The following is a 19,501-nucleotide window of genomic DNA, read 5'->3' on the forward strand; positions in this document are numbered from 1 at the left end:
GTCGGTTAAGCGTCCGACTTCAGCCAGGTCACGATCTTGCGGTCCGTGAGTTCGAGCCCCGCGTTGGGCTCTGGGCTGATGGCTCAGAGCCTGGAGCCTGTTTCCGATTCTGTGTCTCCCTCTCTCTCTGCCCCTCCCCCGTTCATGCTCTGTCTCTCTCTCTCCCAAAAATAAAATAAAACGTTGAAAAAAAATTGTTAAAAAAAAAAAATTTAGCTTAACATAGCAGATTGTATATAAACAACCCAAGTTTATAGCTCAAGGAACTAGAAAAAGAGCAAACTAAGCCCAAATTTAGAAGAAGGGAGGAAATACTAAAGATTAGAACAGAAATAAATCAAATAATGTGTAAACAAAACACCCTATTCCATCATCTCACTAACACTATTATGTTTTTTCAAATTTATATGTATGCTGGGTTTTGTTTGCTTTTCTTTTTCTGATGGTTGATTTTCATTCTGTATTCTTTTCTATTATATGTATATAACAGTAAAATTTCTCTCTCAGACTATGTTATTATCATCTCACAAAATTTCATGTAAAATATTTTTCTTATAATTCAATTCAAAAGATTTAATGTTAAAAACAAAAAGATTACAGGGGCATCTGGGTTGCTCAGTGATTAAGCATCCAACTTTGGCTCAGGTCATGATCTCATGGTATGGGAGTTCAAGTCCCACATTTGTCTCTGTGCTGACAACCCAGAGCCTGGAACGTGCATCAGATTCTGTGTCTCCCTCTCTCTTTGACTCTCCCCGCTCACACTCTGTCTCCCTGTCTCAATCAAAAATAAACTTAAGGGGCGCCTGGGAGGCTCAGTTGGTTAAGCATCCGACTTCGGCTCAGGTCATGATCTCACGACTCGTGAGTTTGAGTCCTGCGTCGGGTCTGTGCTGACAGCTCAGAGCCTGTAGCCTGTTTCAGATTCTGTGTCTCCCTCTCTCTCTCTGACCCTCCCCCGTTCATGCTCTGTTTCTCTCTGTCTCAAAAGTAAATAAACGTTAAAAAAAATAAAATAAACTTAAAAAAAAATTTTAATAAATAAATAAGATTATATACTTTACTCCTTATCCTGAGTGTTTAATATTCCCAGTATCCCATTTCCAGTGTACTAGGCACCCCAAGTGAAGGAATAAAATTACCAATTATGAAAAAATATATAGTTCATATTTTCTCTTTTGATTTCTTCTTTATCCATGGGTTATTTAAAAACTAAAGCTGAACTTTGTGAAGACTTTGTAAATGACAGAAGTCTTGTTTGTTGTTTCAAGTCAAGTTACACATAATTTGAGGAACCATCATTTTGGTCTTAGAATGTGAAGGAACGTGCTGATCTGTGTCATACTCATTGAACTCCACGTATCCATATGGTTTTAAGCACCCAATTATGATGACAAACATTGCAGATTCTCAGAGTTGTGGTAGCTATGGTGTCAGATTCTCTGAGATCGTCACCTGATCTCAGATACCCCAATTGAGTACTGGAGTTGCTTAGGAGACCCCGAGCTGGCAATATTTAAAACAAGTGCCTGGAAAGGACCTATTGCCGGTACACCTCTGACACACTGTAGGTAGGATTCCAGATCCATTAGACAAACAGGTTCATAATAATTTCCTAGAAGGGATTCTGGGTATTCTAAATGTCGCTTCATTCCAAAGAGAAAAAATTAATGAACTATTTTGATTTAATATCTTTGTCACTCACTTTTTCTGTCCCAGGAATTTGGATGATTCAGATTTTTCCAGATTTTCATTTGTAAATGTCTCCTTATTTTTGTGTTGTTACAGTGAATCTTTATAAAAATGTTTATTTATATGCTTATCTTTTCCTTATACTTTCTGCCTTTCAGAAACATGTTCAAAATCAGAGATAACAATTGAAAATGGATTTTTTTCTGAATATGAACCTACATATTCCTTAAATAAAGAAACACAGTATCAATGTAAACCAGGATATGTAACACCAGATGGTAAAACTTCAGGATCGGTTACATGTCTGGAAAGTGGATGGTCACCTCAACCCACATGTATTAGTGAGTAATTTATTATGTTCCTATTCATTATGCTGATGGCTATTGAACAAAAGTTTACTCTAATTCTTTTTTGAGGGGAGGGGCTGACACGATTCCCATTTGAAAAGATAAATGAAAAACGATGTAATTTTTTGCCTTTAAGAGTAATCACTTATACAGCGTAGTAGCAGGACATCTTTCAGTTTACGTTATTTTCCACTTTAAAACATCCTGTGATTTGGAAACAAGTTAGGGAGCCTTATGTGTATTCTCCTGGAAACTCACTTATTTTTGGCTGGCAAAATATATTTGTGCCTATTCCTGCTTTTAGGTGATCAGACTTTGATGACAGAATCTTTGTTTCCAGACATGAAAGTTATGTTTGTAAGTGAAGATGTGGGTCCATAGTGCAGAATTTTAATTAAAGTATGGAGTTTATGGTTGACATTCCAGGGTAGCCCACTTTAAAAATCCTCTCCTTTAGAAAATCTTCATAAACATCTAGTTAGTGGAGAAGGAATACTGCTAGATGGTGCCAAATACAGCTGTGTTGAAAGATTTCCCTGTCCCTGGATGTTTCTGAAGATTTCTGTGAACAGTTTCCTCAGTTTATCTTATCCTCCAAAGGTACACAGTGATAGTTTTGAACCGATATTTACATGTTCACTTTAAAGGAAGTGGATATTTGAATATCCATTTGTACTGTTTTCATTTCCTTTTTTTTTTCAATTTCCATGCTTACTATGGGCACTAGCCACAAAAAAAAATCATAAAAGTGGCTCCCATATAAAGTCATTTTATACTGAATGTTAGTTAGTTATCCATTGTAATACTTACTATGGAAGAGAAACACACTGTCTCTCTTCACTAGTGTAGTTTTGCTTTGTTTTTTAAAGCTTTAAGGTAGCTGGCTCTGTAACACAGCATAAAATTTGAGATGAATTACCTAATCTTTATGAACACACTGTTAGCAAAAATTAAAACTTTTAACATTTTACCTTCTTATAACTAATAATAAAAATAGTTATCTCTCCATTCAATCTTGGTAAGTTTAGAAAAATGAACAGCCATTAGGAAAATATTTGGGGAAGAAAATCAGCATGTGAGCTTTAGAAATTATGATGTTTTAAAGTAGAGTTTTATAGAATGTTTAAAAATGTACTTGCATTTTTGAAAACCAGTCGTATTCAACTGATCCAGTTTTGTCTGGAATATTTGTCACCTTGCTAGTGAATGTGGCATCTTAGTTCACAAAATCCTATTCCTCTCTGCTAGTTAAAATAGGATGCACCTGTAATGGCCTATTTGATTACAAGCATGGCATAAACACATAAGTATAACTGATTGAGAAAAGTGTTCGTAGAAAAATTTTTTCAGAGTGTTTAAGTGATAAGAAAAATGCTGTGTAGAAACATATTTTTTCATTTCGAGTAACTTTCAAGACAATGATTTATCACTGGTATTCTTAAGTTAATTTGATACTGAATTTACTAGCACAAGCTAATTGATAAAGGTTTTTTTTACCTCCTTGGGATGAGACTTAATTACATCGTCCATTAAATAATATTAGAATTGAAATCTTCAATTCAAATATGCATTAGAATCTTGTGACATGCCAGTATTTGAGAATGCCAAAGCCAAAAGCAGTGGCACGTGGTTTAAACTCAATGACAAGTTGGACTATGAATGCCACGATGGATACAAAAGCCAAGATGGGCGCGCAGGTTCAATAGTGTGTGGTAACCATGGTTGGTCTCATAAACCAATATGTTATGGTAAAGTACCATTTTTCCAGGTATTTTTTTTTCATGACTAACAAAATTAACAAGACGTGTTTAAGATATCCCAGTTTGAACAAATTTGCATTATTTAAAGTCATTTTGGGGGCATCTGGGTCGCTCAGTGGGTTGAACCTCAGACTTTGGCTCAGGTCATGATCTCACAGTTCTCGGGTTTAAGCCCCATGTGGGGCTCTATGCTGACAGTTCAGAGCCTGAAGCCTGCTTCAGATTCTGTGTCTCACTCTCTCTCTCCACCCCTCCCACTCACACTCACTCTGTCTCTCTCTCTCTCAAAAACAAATAATCATCTAAAAATAATTAATTAATTAATTAAGTTTTAAGAAGTCATGATTAAAATCAAGGTGTCTTCTTCTGATTTACTGTAACCTGGGAGAAGAGGGTGTTTGAAAGCCCAAAGACCGTTATCTCTCTTTAACACAGTGTTTCCTATGGGCCATATACATGATAGGTTTATAAACAAAGAATAATTTTGTTTGTTATTCTAAATGCAGGCTATCATATTATTTAAAACTGGGTTCCTTGAGTGTATGCTATATGAAAACCAAAATTGTAGTTTCTTACAATTTCCTCAGCTATTTTGCCCATGAGTTTCTGCTTTTACACCTTCTGCCTTGAGTGTTAATTTCTGTAGGCCCTGAGAGAAGCTCTTTATTTTAGAAATTTAGCTTCTTTTTATTTGGGAATGTCACAAATGTCACAAACTTGACAAATTTGAAGGGATAATTTTACACATTCTTAAATTGAATCAGAATAATCAATAATTTATTAATAGTACTATAAAAGTTTAATAACAATAGATAATTGGGTATGATATAAATACTCAGGATGCCTAGAATATGCCTATTTGCCTTTGAACACGGTTCCTTATTTTGTTTCATTTTTCAGTTTGATTTCTGTACTAATATAATCAATATAAATTAAGCTATTGTAATAGTTTCTTTTTTTTTTAATTTTTTTTTTCAACGTTTATTTATTTTTGGGATAGAGAGAGACAGAGCATGAACGGGGGAGGGGCAGAGAGAGAGGGAGACACAGAATCGGAAACAGGCTCCAGGCTCTGAGCCATCAGCCCAGAGCCCGACGCGGGGCTCGAACTCACGGACCGCGAGATCGTGACCTGGCTGAAGTCGGACGCTTAACCGACTGCGCCACCCAGGCGCCCCTGTAATAGTTTCTTAGAAACTGTTAGAAATGTCTCCTGTGTGTTCTGGTTGTCCCATTATACTTACATTAAACAAAATATTAATCTTATTTGAGTGCAATTTTAAAAATGTAGCATCAGGGTTGTTTTTCTTTAATGTGAAAGAATATGTTTCTGTTTTGGGAGTACAAAATAATATAGCATTTATTTTATAAATGTCAGTTATAAAATCAGATCCAGTGTAAGCAAGTTGACCTTCCAAATACATTTTCAGGGTACATATGTTGTTCTTCAATGCCTTAATATTTCTCAGGGTCCCCTATGAATTTAGAGGGCGTAGAAAACCTAATATGTAAAATTTTCTGTGGCTCCTCTGTATAAGCAGTACCCAGCACCTCATTTTTATAAGACACATATAAAATTTACTTTGCCAATGATTAATTTTATATTCTCACCAAATTATTTGAACATTTTTATAGAAATAGAATGCAAGATTCCTGAAATAGAAGATAACTTAAATACTCAGCCCAAAAAAGACAAATACAGAGTCGGAGATGTGTTGAAATTCTTCTGCAGACAAAGACTTAAAAGAGTTGGACCAGATTCAGTTCAGTGTTACGACTTTGGATGGTCCCCTAATCTTCCAACATGTAAAGGTGAATATTTATCTTCTAATTGCTACAACAAGAAATAGGATTTTTGAAACCAACATTTTTATGTTTTTGTTTCTCTCACGCTTAATTTTCTGTTGGCTTCAAGTGTGTGTGTCTGTAATCTAATTCATTAAGCCAGGACATATGTTGGGTAGTAGATATCTCAGATTTTCTTATTTAAGAAATTAATCTCCACTTGTTTCTTGAAATATGTAGTGGTAAAAGGCGAAAGATTTGCACGATCTGAAGAGAAACCAGAGTATGAAGTATGTAGTGGTAATACCGTAGATACATGTGTTATGCCTTAATGTTTGTTACTTTTCCTTTTGACTACAATTCCACTGTTAATATTGGACACTTGGTATGGCATGGGCCTTCCCTCAACCTTCATCGAGTGTCTAAACAATATTCAAGCAATGTATAGTTAATTCAGTCCATTCAATCACATGTATGTCTTAACCAAAGTTAAAATATGTTGATAAAATGCTAGCCTCAAATGATGACATTTTTTTCAAACAGTTTTGATAAAATTTTTCCATGGCATATGAATATTGTTAACATTTACATGACCATATTTATTAATTGGTTTGCACACATCTTTAGAAAATCTAGATTATTAAAAATGTTTTCTGGGTTTCAATTTACTTCCAATATACTAGTTCAGTGTAATTAACAGTACTGGGTTGCGGTGCCTGGGTGGCTCAGTTGGTTGAGCATCTGAATCCTTATTTCAGCTCATGTCATGATCCCTGGGTCATGGGATCGAGCCCCATGTCGGGTTCCATGCTGAACATATAGAGCCTGCTTAAGATTCTCACTCTCTCTCTTTCTACTCTCCCCCCTTATCTTCTATCTCTCTTTCTAAAATAATAATTTTGAAAAAAGAACTGGGAAATATGTTTCTTGTTTAAGCACTATTTGTTTTTCATTGCTTAAGAAGACTATAATAAAGTACATTATAAATAATATAAATTATTAAAGAGAAAACTCCCCATTTTATTGTTTTTTAAGTTGTGAAATAGGTAATTTGATCATTATTTACACATTATTTCTCCTGTAGAGCAAACAAAACAGTGTTCTCCACCTCCTCAACTCCTTAATGGGAAAGTTAAAGAAACACAGAAAGAAAACTATGAACACAACGATTTGGTGGAATATGTGTGCAATCCTAGATTTCTGATGAAGGGTTTTAATAAAATTCAGTGTGTTGATGGACAGTGGACAGACTTGCCTATTTGTATTGGTAATGTATAAAATATATTCATATTTAAAATAGACCAACCTTTTATATTTACAGAAACACATAAATTATATTTCATAAGTAAACATATTTTTCTGAACTTTTCACAGAGGTGGAGACTACATGTGGAGATATACCAGAACTTAATTACGGCTACGCTGTTCAGACTTCTAACCCTCCCTATCACCATGGAGATTCAGTGGAGTTCAATTGCAGAGAAGGATTCACAATGATTGGACAGAAATCAATTACATGTATAAGTGGATTATGGACCCAACTTCCTCAGTGCATTGGTGAGAAGACACTTCTCAAATAGACGGTCAATGAAATGTAATATTTTTATTGTAAAAACTGTATCTGCAAACATAGTTTTGAAATTTAGATATATGCTTGAAAATGTCAGGTCTTAAATTATAATGATTGCTTATCGTCTACAAAGGAAAAATATAAACTAGCAAAAGAGTTTGATCACCCTTTCTATCCCTGAAATTAACAAGGTTTTTAAGTGTGAAGCTAAATTTTACTTACAGTTATTCATATGATTTAAATCTGAGTATTAATCGCCAGGAAAATAAAAGCATATTTGCATAAATCCCATTTTTGTTTTACGCGGCACTCTTGTTTCCAGGCCCTGGAAAACAGACAAAGTCAAGAAAGTGCCCACTTGCTACGTCCCTATAGGAATCTTGCCTCTCTCAAAGCTTCTAAGGATCTCTCAGTCTGTTTCAAATGCGGCAGCAAGAAGTTAATGTGCCAAAGGGTGGGTGAGCTGCAGACCCTCTGGGTTCGCAGTATAAGTCAGTCAAAGGAGGCAGTCAGGGTGGGGCCAGGAAACAAACCTGATTGTTGGACTTCACTCTGGTTGATGTATGTGCATCATCCTGACCTTTGGATGACCATGTCTTTGATGACTAGCTGAGAAAATATTGGGGGCCCTGTTCCTTTTTCCCTTGGAATGAGTTCTTTCCTACAGTTTTCTTGGGTCCTACATTCAAAGAGAGTCCTGGATGTCCAATCTTACTTATTCACCAGATGTCTAGGCATTAATTGTTCCAAGGAGAAGGTAGGACTTAGGCTCATGTTCCATGAGAGCAGAGATTGACACCCGTTTTGTTCATGATGTATTCCCAATATACAAAGGACTGGTGAACATATAGCAGACATTAAATAGGAGTTTGTTGAATGAACCCTTAAGTTTTGTTGCTTTTTAATCCTTACATTTTTGCTAGACACATTCCCACGAGAAGTATTGCCAGTCCTTCAAGACCAAATTTCATCTTTGTCCTCTTCTATCTCCACAAATGATTTCCCCTCATTTTATATGGGGGAAAACCCAAGGTTGTAACAGGCGTGAAAACTCTCAACTTTTCACTCTTATACTAAAACATCTATTTCATTTATTACTCTTTTTAGATCTCAGAGTTTGCCTTTCCAAAGTTAATCTTCGACCTATATTCAAGTTTACCATAATCCACTTTTAACTATCATAGACCTTACTCCAATTTTCTCCTCTCAGTGTTTATTTTGTACCTCTAGCTAGTCTAGCTTTTCGCTCTTCTCAAAATGTTTATTTTCTCATAAGAATCAAGGAAATTCTTTCAGAAACCAGTCAATCATAGGACCATGACAACACCCACCACCACTCCTTTTGACTATAGATGAGTTACTATCACCTGAAGAAAACCTTGTTTTGTCTCCCTCAACACTGAGGAGAAGCCCTAAAACCAGAATTTATTTTCAGCCTCTAGTGTGTTTTGAATTAGTCCCCTTTGTTTTATTTTTTATTGTATTACAAAATCATTACTTCTTTGGGTACTTATTAAAAAATCCAAAGACCTACATCAATTGATATTTTATCAAATTGACAAATACTCCGGGCTGCATTGAATTTTTGAAGTATGTAGTTGTATAAAAAGTTGTTATACTCGTATTAGAGTCAACAAAATGGACTCTTACAATATTATTGAATTATAGGTTGACCTGATGTACAAAATAGTTTTTCAAAGATTGGAAGAGTATATACAGTAAACAGGTTGTGACTTGAAGCACCCAATTTCTTAGTCCAGGTATTTGTCCCATTTTAGTGATCATGCAAAAGATCTGCCTAAGTGTTCACATTTTACGTAATACATTTTAGATGTGCTTATTAAATTACCATAAGTGAAAAAATATATTCATTTTTTTTGAAACACGATATTTAAACTAGCAGCTTCATATATTCTATTTCCACAGATAAATAAGAGACCAAATTTAACCAGGTGATGACTGTTCAGTGTGTAAATCATCCAAAAAAGTGAGCCTCTGAATGCTTTTCTAATCCCCAAAGTGCAGGCTGTATTTATGGCAGACATTTTCTCTGAAATTTCAAAGCCTGGACACAGGACTTATGTTCAGACATAATAAGTAGCCCATCACATGCAATATATCAGGAATGACTTGGTTGGTGGCACTTATGGGCATAAATTCTAATTTCGATATACTATTGAGTCTAAGCTATTGTTCTTCATTAACTGCTTTGATTCTTATAAGTAGTCTTTTCAAGGCAATATTTTCATTTTCTAGCAACAGATGAACTTCAGAAGTGTAAATACAGCTTAACTATACGTGAGCCAAATCCATTATATGAGATCAAATTTGATCATAATGAGAAGATAAGTTACAAATGTAGAGGAAAATTAGAACAGAAACACTCAACGTGCATAAATGGAAGATGGGATCCTGAGCTAACCTGCACAGGTAAGCTCTTGTTTATAGTACTTTCAAAATCTTACTCTATTTCCTCCGAACTTGCCAAAGCAGTATTTGGGCATCTTTTAAACATGTTTAGCTATTTATTATTACAAATAACTTTGAAGCCGGAAGGGAATTTAGAAACTAACCAAAACATCAATTCTAGATATTAAGTGCATCAGTGCTTCAGTCAGCTATAAAACAACCCACCCAGAAACTTGATGGCCTCAAATTAACGCCCGGTCGGTATCTTTAAGAAATAGTGATTTGGTTTTCTTTGAGGCTGAGGAGAGCACAAAGATGGCATCCCCTGGTCCATGTTCCCTGAGAGCACCTCGGTGGCCCCCAGATGTGTGGCAAATCTCAAGTCCACCCCTCAGGCTACCGGTCTAAGACAGATAATTAGGCTTTTTCCCCAGAAAGTCTGGGCTGTGTTTCAGGCTGCTTTGTAGTGCCCCGGAGGTAGTGGCCCATAAAGAGTTATCTCTCGGATTGTTGTAGTGTGTTGCAGGCCCCAGAAATGCAAGCCCCTCAGGCCACTAGAGCCTGGGGATCAAGGAGTGTGCCCTCTGTGGGCTGAGCATGCTGGCCAGCTTTAGCGAGGCAGCAGAATGCAGGGCTGGGGCCCGCTCGCTGGCTTTTTTTTTTTAATTTTTTTTTTTCAACGTTTATTTATTTTTGGGACAGAGAGAGACAGAGCATGAACAGGGGAGGGGCAGAGAGAGAGGGAGACACAGAATCGGAAACAGGCTCCAGGCTCTGAGCCATCAGCCCAGAGCCCGACGCGGGGCTCGAACTCACGGACTGCGAGATCGTGACCTGGCTGAAGTCGGACGCTTAACCGACTGCGCCACCCAGGCGCCCCCCGCTCGCTGGCTTTGATGAAGCCACAGGAGAGCCCTGGGCTGGAGTGCACCCACTGGTGCCATCAAGGTAGAGGGAAAGTGTAGACATGGCACCTGCCGGAGATTTAGTTGCCAGACCAACCTCTGGTAAAATGTATCAAGAGGAAGTAGAAATTAAGATTATTAGGACAAAAATGCTTAAACAAGCAGATATAGAAGAGAATAAATCCTTGAGAATACATTGAAAAAATATGCCAAGATAATGAAAACAGAAATAAGAAAAAAACTTTTGATTAAACATAAAATACTCCTGCATCTGTCTAAAGATAGAAATAGAAAATATGACCATATTAGTCAGCATGAATGAATTATATTCCGTCAACGATTTCTCTGAATTGAATACAAAGTGTCAGATAATTGGAAGGACTCAGGAGACTTCCCCATGTACAGTCACATAAGGTCTTTAATGAAATAAACGCATGGCAGGAGAAAGCAAAACGTAGGTATCACAGAGAGGTCCAAAAGCCTCCAGGGTTAGTCGCCCAGTCTTCCCTCAGTGGAACAGGACATCTTTGTCTCCAGGTTATGAACTGCCACGATACATGTGAGGCATCTCTGCTTTATGGGAGCTCAAACGCAAGTTTGCAAAGGAATCTTGTATATCTTGCTGGTCATAGAACTAAAGTCAGGCTGTCTAATCCGTTAAACAGGGTGCATTTCATCATCTGTGTATCTCTAAACAGTGTCGGCAACCTAGTCAACAGTATCTCCAGAGAGTTTTGAACTTTAAACAACACACTGTTAATCACTAATGACCATATCTAATTAATGTCTTGGCCAGGACCTGTATCAAATAATTGATCTTTAACTACATGTAATTCTTCCTTTGGCTAATTATTTTCCATTCCACATCTTATAAGGGTTTTAATGCAATCACAATACATGTGATTATAGATAGCTGTAAAAAGATCCTAATATCAGTATTTATTTAGTGCCTGTTACTGAGTGGATGATTCAGTTAGTACATCGTAATGGTTAGAAATAATTAAAAGAAGTTTTACATAAATTATGCACGATTTATCACAGAAGGAATAAAAGGAAGATACTACCATTAAGACCACGTGTGATGTATTAAAGCGCTCTACAAGCTGAAGAGTATCACATGTTTAAGCATAACCTTATTATTTATCGTTTATGATACATTATTATTGGGCTTTCTCTTTAGTATTTTTAACTTCTGATTTTCATCACGAAATCTAATTTTCATATTTGTAGAAGTACAGATGCAGTCATGCCCACCTCCACCTCAGATTCCCAATGCTCACAATATGGCAACGACGGTAAATTATCAGGATGGAGAAAAAGTATCTGTTGTCTGTCAAGACAATTATATAATTCAGGATGCAGAGGAAATCGTGTGCAAGGATGGAAGATGGCAGTCAATACCACACTGCGTTGGTCAGTAATGCATAACTTGCTTTGTAACATTCTTTCAAATGAGGTTAATACTCCCCTGTGCTTTGTGTAAATGAACAAGATAAGGACCTTTCTGTCTATGTATTTCACTTTATCTTGAAACAGTAAATTGCAATCTAAGTATACAAATCAATCGGCATTCTTTCACTTCTACTATGAAAGAAACAGACCAAAACTTTGGGTTACTGTGTAAATACCATAGAAAATTTGTTTGTAAATACCATAGAAAATTTCGCTCGTGATGAACAGGACAAGAATGTGGGGGCAGAGTGAACAAGCAGATACTACTGTAGATTTGATGGAGACATGAGCTTGCAAATTTCAGATATTTTTTAGTTTTTCAGTAATTTAATTTTTCAGATTATCCTTATTTTAAAACCTCAACTAGTATTTGATTACATTTTTCAATTTAAACATTGATCTCTGTTCTTTATACAGAAAAAAGCCCATGTCCTCAACCACCTCAGATAGAACATGGAACCATTAAATCATCTCAATTTTCAGAAGAGATGGACGAAACATTGAAACCTGAGGTTTATGTACATGGCACCAAATTAAATTACATTTGCGAGGATGGTTTCAGGATATCTGGAAAAGATGAGATAACGTGCCACATGGGAAAATGGAGTTCTCCACCTCGGTGTGTAGGTGAGGACAGTATGCAAACCACAATTCTGTTGTCGATATAATCCATTAAGCATAATCAATTGTCATCAAATTCGTGAGAAAGAATCCTTTAGATTTCTAAATATACAAACTCATTTATAGCTAAATATCTAAAATCATTTATATATTTATGTACCTTACCAGCAATTTTGCATAATCAAGTCTATCCTCTTTGTGTTAATTTCATTGACTCATTACAGACTCACTTTGAATTCTGGCAATTGTTTAATGAAAACTAGATGTGTAGTACAACTAAACCTCTCTGTCCGTATACAAACCGCCTATTCATATTCCTACCCATTTATATATGGAACTTGTACTGATTGCTTTGCCATGAGTTTTTATAAATTTCTTTTGTTTTTCCTATAATGTCATTTCTGAGTTCTTACAACACATGGTACATAAGATGATTAATTCTTAATGCTCTTCTTTTTATTATTTGCTATTAGTTTGAGAAACACTGATAGTGTCTTTCATAAATATATTGACATATTTATTTTTTTATTTTTATTATTTAAGTTTTAGTTTAAATTCCAGGTAGTTAACATGCAGTGTGATATTAGTTTCAGTTGTAGGATACGGTGATTCAACACTTCCATACAACACTCGTTGCTCATCACAAGTGCCCTCCTTAATCCCCATCACCTGCTAAACCCATCCTCCCACCCACCTCCCTTCTGGTAACCGTCACATTGTTCTCTATAATTAAGAGTCTGTTTCTTGGTTTGCCTCTCTCCCTCTCCCCCTAAGCCCCCCCTTTGCTCATTTGTTTTGTTTCTTAACTTCCACATATAAGTGAAATCATATGTTATTTATCTTTCTCTGACTTATTTCGCTTAGCATTACATTCTATAGCTCCATCTGTGTCATTGCAAATGGCAAGATTTCTTTCTTTTGTGACTGATTAATATTCCATTGTGTATTTGTACCCCCTCTTCTTTATTCATTCATCTATCAGTGGACACTTGGGCTGCTTCCATATCTCGGCTATTGGAAATAATGCTGCTATAAACATCAAGGCACATGAGTCCCTTTGAAGTAGTATTTTTGTATTCTTTGGGTAAATATCTAGTAGTGCAATTGCTGGATCATAGGGTAGTTCGACGTTTAACTTTTTGAGGAATCTTCACCCTGTTTTCCAGAGTGGCTGCACAAGTTTGCATTCCCACACCAACACTGCAGGAGGGTTTCCCTTTCTCCACATCTTTGCCAACACCTGTTGTTTCTTGTGTGTTGATTTTAGCCTATCTGACAGGTGTGAGGTGATACCCCATTGTAGTTTTGAATTGCATCTCCCTGATGATCAGTGATGTTGAGCATCTCTTTATGTGTCTGTTGGCTGTCTGCATGTCTTCTTTGGATCTATGTCTGTTCTTGTCTTCTGCCCATTTTTAACTGGGTTACGGTTTGGGGGTGTTGAGTTTTATAAGGTCTTTCTATATTTTGGTTACTAACGCTTTATCAGTTACATCATTCACAAATATCTTCTCCCTTTCTGTAGCTTGTCTTTTAGTTTTGTTGATTGTTCCCTTCACTGTACACGAGTGTTTTCTTTTGATGTAATCCCAATACTTTATTTTTGCTTTTGTTTCCCTTGCCTCAGGAAACCTATCTAGAAAGAAGTCGCTATGGCCAATAATGTACTGACATGTTTAGTTTCAAATTCCTACTCAGGTTGTCAACTGGATACATCAGAATGATGGTTTTAGGAAGCATTTGCACACCATCTCCATGATATAATTGCAGATCCTGTGTTATTTTTTTCAAATAAAACTGCCAAATATGGCAACCAATGCATAAAATTAAGTTTCAGTTTTAGTAAAACATGGAGTCATTCTTTCTTTGTCTCTTTCTTTTTTTAGGACTTTCCTGTGAGCCACCACACTTGATTCCACATGGTATTCTATCTCACGTATCAGACAGTTACCAATATGGAGAAGAAGTAACGTACAAATGCACCAAAGGTTTTGAGATTAATGGACCTGCATTCATAAGATGTTTAGGAGGAAAATGGTCCCATCCACCAGAATGCAAAAGTATAGTGTATTTAATTTTACTCTACGATTGATAAATATTCTTAATTCAGAGCATAAATGGTACAAATATGAAACTAGGCAGTAATTCCAGAATTCAACAGGGTATCTCTGGGAAGCTGTGGATTCTAGTAGAGAATTAATAGCCATAGTAATAATAAAAGTGTGACAGCATGAGCCAAATTATTTCACTTTCATGTCACCGTGTGTGCACATTAGACCTCCTGTGATACACATCCTCAGACTTCTCATCTCTGTTCCTGTGTCACAGGTGGTCCCTGCTCATCAATGCCATCATTATTCAATTTACTGTTAGTTTGTCAGTTATCTCCTTGTACGTATAGTTTTCTGAGATATTTGACATGAATAAAGGTAACAGATTTTGACAGAAGTGAAAATACAAATACATAAGGTAGATGGCTTGTATGGGCAAGAAAGAATTTGAATGCAAGAAGTGTGATCTCAAGCATTACATGTATCCATATCTCTTCAGGCTTACGATGTCATCATCCCCATGTTATACTTTGATAAACATAGGACTATTCAATATAATTCAGCAAGACTTCTAACATATTTTTTCAAGGTATAAGAAAAATTTTGCAAGGTATTCATTGGTTCGATGTGTACCTATTGTTCTACATTATAGTTATTAGCCATTATGTATTTTAAAATGTTTACTGAACAAGTACATATTCTTTTTCTTTCAGACACGGATTGTTTTAGCTTACCCGACTTCGGTAATGCCACACCCATAGGCCAGAAGAAGACGTCATATAGGTCAGGAGAAAAAGTGACTTATAAATGTCCAAATAATTACCTTTTGGATGGACCAAATACTATCCAGTGTATTAACAGCGAATGGATAGGAAAGCCAATATGCAGAGGTACTTCAATGAAATTGTGAAACCTATTTGTGAAAACGTCTTAACTAATATAATATGCAATTCCTTCTAACAGCACTTATGAAATGGACATGGATTATTCTTTTAGGCCAGGTCGAAGAAGTTTATGTTTTAACATAAAGGGATATAATTGTGTACTCAGTGGTCAATCTGAAAGCCCAATGGTTCTCAACCTGTGGTCTCTGGAAGAACAGAATCAGCATCTTCTGGGAAATGGTTAGAAATGCAAATGTGAATTCACAGGCTTGCTCAGACCTGCGGTGGCAAAAACTCTGGGGCTGCAACCCTGAAAGTGTCTTAACAATTCCCAAGGGATTCAGTGTATACTCCAGTCTAGGAGCCATACCTATAGCCTGTTATATTTACGTCCACCTGAATCTCACTGGTGAATTATACATTATGCATTGAAATGTCCTTAAGCGTTTGCAAAAAAGAATCATTGAAGGCTGTTTTTGTCAATTATACATTTATTTTTCTGTTATTTTGCCAAGTCTTATAAAATAAAATATATTGCTTTATCTCCTTCAGTCTTATATGTAAATTTCTTAAAATTAGCAGCCTTTCATGACAGATTAACTGTTGATTTAAAATCCTCTTAGAGATCTATTTGGAATCCCATTCGTTGATTTGCTATTCAAAATGACCATTATGTTAGAGATGCGACTTTTTTTCTTTCTATTCAGATATTTCCTGTGGGAATCCACCCAGAGTGAAAAATGCTATTATACGGAATGAGATGTCTAAGTATCTACCTGGTCAGAGGGCACGTTATGAATGCATCATACCTTTTTACCTGGTTGGGGGCAGAGAAGTGACATGTTCAAATGGGAACTGGACACAACCACCTCAGTGCCTAGGTAAAGTGTTTTATTTCCCTTAAAATATTCTCTTTAAATATTAAGCGAATATTTCAGGGACTAAATATGTTAATATAAGTATATAATGAAGTAGTTATTTTGGTTCATTTTTTAATCTCAAATAAAATGATGGTGCTTAAAATCCAGTTTTTTCTTTCAGTGGACTCTATTGTGGATGTATTTATTTTATGAAAGATTTGACCAGATTAGGACAGCTGGAATCATGGAAAATTCTCTCTGTGTTAAGCATTAAGACCCTCGGTTATTTCCTGAGGAATAAATGTATTAACGATACATTGAGGACATTTGACAGCTCTATGAAATTCCACTTGGAGACATGGAATCCGCAGCTAGGGCGTGATCACAGAATTTGATACAAATTTGGGCTTCTTCAGCGTGTGGATTATATTTAAAGGAAGGTTACTAGTTGAGCTCAACCCAGGAATTAGTGTATACTGAAGAAGAAGTCTGAGAACTTGATCATAGGACACTCCAGCATTTAGAGTTTACGAAAGAAGGGGAGCCAACAAAGGAGATATTATAGCCACTTGTTTTTCAAATCCACTTTCGCCTGGCATATATATTTTCCAGTCTTTTACTTTGATCCCACCTATGTTTTCATGTTTAAAGTGAGTTTCTTTAGACGCCAGACGGTTGGTTCTTGTTTATGTGTGCACTCTGCCATTTCAGTCTTTTCACTGAAGTATTTAAACCACTTACACTTAAAGTAGTTTTTGATAGATTAGGGGCTGTGTCAGGCATTTTACTGTTTGTTTTGTGTTTCCTGTTTCTCACTTCCATTTCCTTTCTTCTCATCACTGTAGAATTTTGAAACATCTTAAAATAATATTATTTTGACACCTCTATATTGTTTGGGGGCATATCTCATTGTATAGTTTCATTAGTGGTTGCCCTAATATTAAGATGTACAAAAATCGGGGCGCCTGGATGGCGCAGTCGGTTGGGCGTCCGACTTCAGCCAGGTCACGATCTCGCGGTCCGTGAGTTCGAGCCCCGCGTCAGGCTCTGGGCTGATGGCTCGGAGCCTGGAGCCTGTTTCCGATTCTGTGTCTCCCTCTCTCTCTGCCCCTCCCCCGTTCATGCTCTGTCTCTCTCTGTCCCAAAAATAAATAAACGTTGAAAAAAAAAATTTTTTTTAAAAAAAGATGTACATAGATAGCTTATCACTCCTCCCGGAATTGACATTTTACCACTTCAAGTGAAATGTGGAAACCTTACTTCCATTTAGGTCCATTTATCCTCCCCACATTTTATTTTATTTTACTTTTTTTTTTTTTTTTTTTTTTTAAGTAGGCTTCACAGTCAGCGTGGAACCCATTGTGGGGCTTGAACTCACCACCCTGAGATCAAGACTTGAGCTGAGATCAAGAGTCAGGTGCTTACATGACTAAGACCCTCAGGCACCTCTTACCCTCCCACATTTTAAACATAAATACCTTTTGGGGGGGGTGGGGGGGGATAAATGTTAAGTGTTTCTTCTACATATGTTGAGCACTATAGGAAATGACACAGTGTTGCCCAAACATCCAATATAACAAACTCCTTAGGAAAAAGAATCTATTATATTTACCCTTATTTTTCTCACTTGCCTTGTTCTTTCTTCCTGCATGAAGTCTCAGTCCTCCTTCTGTTATCTTTTCGGTGCTATTTGAAGAATTCCTTTAGCAATTCTTTAAAGATAGATCTGCTGGAGATATTTTCCCCCTTTTCCATTGTCTCAGAACGTCTTTATTTCTCCCTTGTATCCTAAGGATGGCATCACTGGATGTGGCATTCAGAGATGACAGTTTCTTTTCTTCTAGCACTTGAGAGACGTTGTCACTTCTCTCTGGCTCCATGGACACAGATGAGAACCCCACGGACACTTGAACCCTTTTTCCCTTAGAGGCTTGCCTAACTTCTGTGTAGCTGCTTTTGAGATTTTTCCTTTTCTTTAGTTTTCCTCAGTTTGATTTGATGTATCTTGGCTTGAATTTCTTTAGGATTATCCTGTTGGGCTTTTTCAGTATGAATGTTTATGCCTTGTGCCCAACATGGGAAATTTTCAGCCATTATTGTTTGAGGGTTTTTTGTTTGTTTGTTTGTTTGTTTGTTTTCATCTCTAACCCCTTTCTTTTCTCTTTCTGGTTGTCCAGTCTTTTGCTATACTCTTACTGGTCCCTGAAGCCCTGTCCACTTTTGTTTGTTTTCCAAGTGAGTAGTCTGTATTCTATATTCGAGTTTATTTATCCTTCTGTCATCTGTAATCCATGATAGAGCCCATCCAGTGAGGATTTTTAAAAATCCATTATTCTATTTTTCTGTTCTATAATTCCCATTGGATTTTGAAAAACCATCACTAAATAATTCCATTATCTGTGTCATCTCAATGTTGCCATGTGTTGATTATCTTTTCTCTTTTGAGGTTTTCCTGGTCTTTGGCATAATGAGTGATGTTTTTCTCTCTTTTCTTAAAGGTGTATTTATTTTAGGAAAGTGAGCACTCATTCCAGTGTGTGAGCAGGGGAGGGGCAGAGAGAGGGAGAGAGAATCCCAAGCAAGCTCCTCTCTGCCAGCACAGAGCCCAACACAGGGCTCAAACTCACGAACCGTGAGATCGTGACCTGTGTGCAAATCAAGAGTTGGATGCCCAACCCACTGAGCCACCCAGGCACCCCTATAATGAATGATTTTCAGCTGTATTCTAGACATTTGGGATATTATGTTTTAAGGCTCCGGATTTTATTGATATCTCTTATTTATCAGGCCTCCAAAACTGCCAGAGTGCAAGTCCAGACTTCCCACTTGGCCTCCACTGACACCATGGAAAGTGGAGAGGCGTCTTGTTCCCTGAGTGTGGATAGAAGTCTGGGCACACCACGTGGCCTGTGTTGATCACTGTTGATCTCTGAGCAACACGTGGAGAGGAATGGTCAAGGTTTCTTGATGATGTTTTTTCGGAGTTATTCGAATACTGTAAAAAATACTTCTGTCTTGTTAGAATACTCCTTTCCTGGGCCTTTGGCTAAAGAGAGCAGGAAATTCTTGGAATTTTTTTTTTTTTTTCCATGAACTTGATATTGTTTCTGGATTCCAGTCTTCTTCAGTGCTCAGTCCAGGATCCATAGAAGAGACAGTGAAAAC

General features: G+C 36.8%; 1 protein-coding gene across 5 annotated transcripts in view; it reads left to right on the forward strand.

Moving 5' to 3' along the window:
• Positions 1-19,501, forward strand: part of LOC147572500 (complement factor H-like) — a 154,678-nt gene that overhangs the window by 133,509 nt on the left and 1,668 nt on the right. For 3 of the 5 annotated variants that reach the window (XM_086693397.1, XM_086693400.1, XM_086693402.1), the window contains 11 exons: positions 1,851-2,033; positions 3,614-3,787; positions 5,435-5,611; positions 6,669-6,851; positions 6,959-7,141; positions 9,411-9,584; positions 11,699-11,881; positions 12,338-12,547; positions 14,428-14,601; positions 15,306-15,482; positions 16,184-16,357. In XM_086693397.1, the coding sequence (XP_086549523.1) occupies positions 1,851-2,033; positions 3,614-3,787; positions 5,435-5,611; positions 6,669-6,851; positions 6,959-7,141; positions 9,411-9,584; positions 11,699-11,881; positions 12,338-12,547; positions 14,428-14,601; positions 15,306-15,482; positions 16,184-16,357 (1,992 nt within the window). The remainder of the gene's footprint in view (positions 1-1,850; positions 2,034-3,613; positions 3,788-5,434; positions 5,612-6,668; positions 6,852-6,958; positions 7,142-9,410; positions 9,585-11,698; positions 11,882-12,337; positions 12,548-14,427; positions 14,602-15,305; positions 15,483-16,183; positions 16,358-19,501) is intronic. The other 2 variants (XM_086693398.1, XM_086693399.1) reach the window with 2 other exon arrangements.

Source organism: Puma concolor, chromosome E4 (genome assembly GCF_028749965.1).
Source record: "Puma concolor isolate L17-30 chromosome E4, mPumCon1.1.hap2, whole genome shotgun sequence".
Classification (NCBI taxonomy): Eukaryota; Metazoa; Chordata; class Mammalia; order Carnivora; family Felidae; genus Puma; species Puma concolor.